General features: G+C 39.7%; 1 protein-coding gene across 1 annotated transcript; it reads right to left on the bottom strand.

Moving 5' to 3' along the window:
- Positions 1-2,110: 2,110 nt before the first annotated feature.
- On the bottom strand, positions 2,111-2,761 carry LOC136850433 (tigger transposable element-derived protein 1-like). Its single transcript, XM_067124012.1, has one exon. The coding sequence runs from the start codon at positions 2,759-2,761 to the stop codon at positions 2,111-2,113; it is 651 nt and encodes a 216-aa protein (XP_066980113.1).
- Between the last annotated feature and the right edge of the window lie 3,271 nt (positions 2,762-6,032).

Genomic DNA, 6,032 nt, shown 5'->3' with positions numbered 1-6,032 from the left:
TTAACCTCGGCATTAACCCACCTCGACCATGATAGTTCATTGGTACGTTTGGAACACGCAGCTCTTTTTTATGACATTTTTTTATCACACCGTGATTTTGTACGATCATGAAGCTACAAATATCGCTTAATATCAAATCCACGCTACCTCAGGAATATCCCCGATGGGGAATTATCACCGAGGGGAATTTATAAGTGATAAATGGACGGGCTCTGCCGAGTCTCGATCCCACGACACACAGACGCGCATCCAGCTTAATCCAGTCGACGCTAACCACTGAGCTATCAAGAGGTATAAGTTAACGCGAAGTCTGGTGTACTATATTTACCCGTCGAGAGCGGGGAAATTGTACTTAGCCTCGGCATTAACCCACCTCGACCATGATAGTTCATTGGTACGTTTGGAACACGCAGCTCTTTTTATGACATTTTTTTATCACACCGTGATTTATATACGATCATGAAGCTACAAATATCGCTTGATATCAAATCCACGCGCTACCTCGGGAATATCCCCGATGGAATTATCACCGAGGGGAATTTATAAGTGATAAATGGACGGGCACTGCCGAGTCTCGATCCCACGACACACAGACGAGCGCATCCAGCGAATCAGTCGGCGCTAACCACTGAGCTATCAAGAGGTATAAGTTAACGCCGAGTCTGGTGTACTATATTTACCCGTCGAGAGCGGGAAATTGTACTTAGCCTCGGCATTAACCCACCTCGACCATGATAGTTCATTGGCACGTTGAAACACGCAGCTCTTTTTTGACATTTTTTTATCACACCGTGATTTATATACGATCATGAAGCTACAAATATCGCTTAATTCCTGAGGTAGCGTGGATTTGATATTGCGATATTTGTAGCTTCATGATCGCATATAAATAAATCACGGTGTGATAAAAAAATGTCATATATATATATATATATATATATATATATATATATATATATATATATATATATATATATATATATATATATATATATATATATATATATATATATACAGGCAGTCCCCGGTTTACGACGGTTCCGGCTTACGACGTTCCGAGGTTACGACGCTTTTCAAATATATTCATCAGAAATTATTTCCCGGCTTACGACGCATGTTCCGGGGTTACGACGCGTCATATGCCGATCCGACGGAAGAAATATGGCCCCAAAACGGCAGAATAATCATAATTTGAAGGTTTTTTGATGTAAAACTCAATAATAATGCAGTTTACATCGTTTTCAATGCACCCAGAGCATTAAAAGTAAGGTTTTCTCATGCTTTTGACGATTTTCAACGATTTTCTGGCTTACGACGATTTTCGGTTACGATCGGCGCATAAGAACGGAACCCCGTCAGTAAACCGGGACCGCCTGTATATATATATATATATATATACATATAATACTGTATATATAATGTATATATACATATAATACTGTATATATATATATATATATATATATATATATATATATATATATATATATATATATAATTATAATATATATATATATATACAGTAGACCCTTGACTCATTTAACACAACCGTTCCTAGACCTTGGTCGTGTTCGAAATTGTTCGTGACTGGAGCTAATCTCCCCATAAGGTTTAATGGGAATAATATTAATTGGTTCTCGACCCCTATGAACCAATATAATGTATATTTTGCCTTATTTTACACAGATAATGTAAAAGTCAGTGTAAAAACCTTAATATATCTAATAATATAATTTTAAATGGTAAACTAACACTATAAAAACGTTTGTAAAGTGAACACTTACTATGACTGGCAAGACTTCTGGCTTGACGGACAAGAGAAGAGGAGGGTGGTGGGTGGGGAGGAGGTTGGTTGTGTGGAAGGAGACCCTCCCCATCCAGGTCGGGAGATCTCGTTCCAGAGATTCAACTCTTCTAGGTTTTTTGGTGAACTTTTAATCACAAACTTATCCAATGTCTGTTGCCTTTTCCTTCCTTGCAAAACTCTTCTGAAATGACTCATTAAATTTTCATTGAGCATATTCACGATCCTGTTCGTAACAATTTTGTCCGGATGATACAATTCAAGGAAGCACTGGACATCATTCCACTTTTCCAATGCGGCTTTTTATCACATCACTGCTGACATCTGTAACTTCCTCCCCATCCTCCTCTTCGTCAGTTGATTGCCCCGAGCAAGTTGCTCCTGCTGCTCTTTGTGGAGTTGAACAAGTTCGTCCGCAGTCAAATCTTCTGAATGTTCAGCGACCAATTCTTCAACATCTTCGTCGTTGACTTGTAGACCCATACTGTTGCCCATGGACACAATTTCTTGCACAATCTCTGCATCGAAGCCCTCAAAGTCACGGACAGTTACGCACTGGGGCCAAAGTTTCCGCCACGCAGAATTTAATGTGCGGTACGTAACTTCAGTCCATGCGTTATCAATGAGGGTTATGCAGTGAAAAACATTAAAGTGCTTCTTCCAAAATTCTTTTAAGGTTAATTTTGTCTCTTCAGTTACACGGAAGCATCTGGAGAAGAGCGCCTTCGTATATAATTTCTTAAAATTGCTAATGACTTGTTGGTCCATGGGCTGGAGAACAGAGGTCGTGTTGGGTGGAAGGAACTTGAACTGAATGAAGTCATGTTCACTGCAGTCAGCCAAGTACGAAGGGTGTGCCGGGGCATTATCCATGATCAGAAGGCACCGCAGGGGCAGCTTGTTCTCTGTTAGGTACTGACTCACGGTCGGCGCAAACACTTCATCAATCCACTCCATAAACAAGCTCCGTGTCACCCATGCTTTTGTATTGGCCCTCCACATTACAGGCAGTCTGGCCTTATTTACGTTGTGCTGCTTAAAGGCACGCGGGTTATTTGAATGGTAGACAAGTAGCGGCTTTGGTTTCAAGTCGCCACTTGCGTTTGAGCATAACAAAGCGTAAGCCTGTCCTTCATTGGCTTGTGGCCTGGGAGCGCCTTCTCTTCTTGGGTGATAAATGTCCTGTTGGGCATCTTCTTCCAGAAGAGGCCCGTTTCATCACAATTGAAAATCTGTTGAGCGACGTATCCTTCGGCCTCCACGAACTCGCAAACTTCGGTCACGAATGCCTCAGCAGCAGCCTTGTCTGCGCTTAGCAGCTCGCCATGCCTAATTACAGAGTGAATGCCAGTTCTCGTCTTGAAGTTATCAAACCACCCTTTACTAGCCTTAAAATCATCTGGCGTGGCACTAGTAGAAGGAGTTTCCTTCAGCAAACTCTGATACACTTGCCGAGTTTTTTCGCAGATGATCGGCTCGTTTTACACTATCACCTGCCATCTGTTTCTCATGTACCCACTTCAAAATGATTTTTCTGCCTCTTCGAGGGTTTGCGATCTCATCTTGGTTAGTACTGTCACTCCCTTCGCAACATTTGCTTCTTTAATGGCATCCTTGTTTTTAAAATTGTCGAAATTGTCGACTTGGCCATCTTGTACTCACTTGCGATATCGGGTCACGCGAACACCACGTTCAAACTTTTCTATAATTTCTTTCTTTATTTCAATGGTTATCTTCCTCTGCACCCTCTTCTCACCATCACTCGTCACTTTCTTACTTTCACCACCACTCTTCACTTTCTTAGGGCCCATTATGAAGAAAATCACAAGTTTTAGCGCAAAAAATGCTAAGCGAATTGACGAACGTCTTGTACACAATGAGATGAGACAGAGTGATGCGTGGGTGACGCCGTGCGTGGGAGGCTGGAAGATGGCTGGTCCCATGGCAACTCAAACGCTCTCATGTGTGCTGGGCGATTTCGCGCATTTTTCAAATGTTTGTGTCTAAAAATTAGTTTGTGAAACAAAGTGAATTATTTTCCAGAAATTTCCAGCATTTTTCAAATGTTCATGTCTCAAAATTAGTTCATGACCCAAACAGAATTTTTATTTTCCGCATTTTTTTTTGTTCGTATCTCAAAGTTCGTAAGTCAAGGGTGAAATTTTACCTATAATTTTGGTCGGGGATCGAGTTGTACGTGGGTCAATGCGTTCGTGAGTCAAGGGTCTACTGTATAATATATAATTATATATTATAACAGGATTTTTATTGGCTATAGACTTACATCAGTACAAGATATAATGGATATACATTTCATTATAGCGATTACACCCAGCAATTATACTTCCTGTCCGTTTCATCTTATTCCGGATGTTCAGCAAAATTCCCGGAAGTCACTTCTGAAGTCATTACATCTGGCCATCCCCAACACAGTTGATGTTACAGCACAGTTGATAACTAACACTCTGGAACAGAAATTTTAAATGCATTAATTTCTGAATGATACATCAATACAAGAATATTCGCAAAGGATACATGAAGTATTGGAATAATAATGATCTGTACCAATAAAAAAATTGAGTAATCCATATGTACGTTACCTTTCACGCCAGACCTGGCAGTTAACTTGAACGAAACCAGAGCAGGATACAGAATCTATCAGCTAATCTCAGGACATCCAATTCCTAAGTTTTAAACATTTGTTGTAAGTTATAGCTCTCTTACTGCCCGACTTCCAATCCGAGCATTTCATCTTTTTGAAATATTTGAAATAGTATCTCGTTACCCAGCGATTGTTCACGTGTAAATGGTGTACGGAAAACAACCTCTTTCAATGTCGATAGTATATTCCCTATTTCATGGTGACTGACGCAATGTACGAAAAACCAGAACGTAAAGTCCGCACTTACACGAAAGATCCTGTTGTATCTGTCTTTTATGTTCGTAAACGTTGTAACCAGAATGATTACGCAGAAATGTAGAAAATCCATGTGAATAAAATTTGGGTTTGATATTTTAACTGTCAAAAAAGATAATCATAATTCTGGGTGATCTTTCCATGTAGAAACATACCCAGTGACCTATATTATTAATATCCGAAAATGACTCTAAAGTGTTAGATATAAAGACTAGAGGTTTATCTCTGCTCAACGGTAAAATAAATCCTCCTACATCATCTGAAGCAAATATTTCTAAATAACTAATTGATGGCTCTAACGAATCTTTTAAAGATATTTCTAATTCTCTAGTACCCATTTCCCTCACCCTCTAATGTCACACTGGATTATCCTATCAGAATCAATCGATAAAATACCTTTCGTGTCTCCGAGTCTCTGAAAAGCATCACTACAAGAGGCGTTGCCACAGGTCCTGCCATCCCTATGGTTATTGTCATACTAGGGGAAATTTCGATGGGTAGTGAATCCTCCATATCCTTGGTTGTGAAACTAAAACACAAAATAGATCTCCCCCTCTTAAAAGCATTGTAAGAAATCATGTTTTCATGTCCAGCTCCAATTGCCTTCTGTGATTCGTAAAATAATTGCGTTACTCTCCTGGGGATAGTACTCTGTATATAGTGTTACCGTTGATGGTGATATGTATATTACTTGGGGAAAATACTCTGAATATATTATATGTAGTGTTACCGTTGATTGGTATATGTACATTACTTAACTCACAATGTTCAAAATATAACCCGTTCCTGGCATATTCTCCCGAAAAATTCCTCGTATCAACCAAGGCAATTGTTAACTTCTCAGGAATACATGTTCCGAATGCCTGATCGATTAATATAGATGATTCATTTGTCCTGAGAATGTACATTTTATACAATGTTTTATCTAATATATAGAGTAACGGTTTAACTGATAAAGCCTCATTTAAAGCAGACATGGCGTTATAGTGCGGGGTAACCCTATCAATCCATAATTTCGCCTTCTCCACATCCAGCTGGTTCAACTCTCCATTTATATCCGTACCCATAATCCAGCTGTTATTAGCCATTTCCAACCTAATTCTCAAATCCACCGAATCCAGTAAATACATGTCAATACTCGCCAGATCAAGAAACAGCGGGAAGTAGGTATGTATTCCTTCCAATTTAAGAGTCGCCATGACATCCGTTTCCCACCTGGTAGCGTCCAGAAAGGTATTGGCTGAGAACGCTCTGTTTATACCAAAAGCCTCATTATGTCATAAAAAAAATCCACTCCGTCCTAAGGTAGCC

The sequence above is a fragment of the Macrobrachium rosenbergii genome, chromosome 22 (genome assembly GCF_040412425.1).
Source record: "Macrobrachium rosenbergii isolate ZJJX-2024 chromosome 22, ASM4041242v1, whole genome shotgun sequence".
In the NCBI taxonomy this organism is placed as follows: domain Eukaryota; kingdom Metazoa; phylum Arthropoda; class Malacostraca; order Decapoda; family Palaemonidae; genus Macrobrachium; species Macrobrachium rosenbergii.
The sequence above is the reverse complement of the archived record's forward strand: the minus strand, read 5'-3'. Positions and strand labels throughout refer to the sequence as shown.

Excerpts from the sequence above, each read along its gene's own strand:
- LOC136850433 (XM_067124012.1), bottom strand. The coding sequence starts at position 2,761 with ATGGAGTGGATTGATGAAGTGTTTGCGCCGACCGTGAGTCAGTACCTA.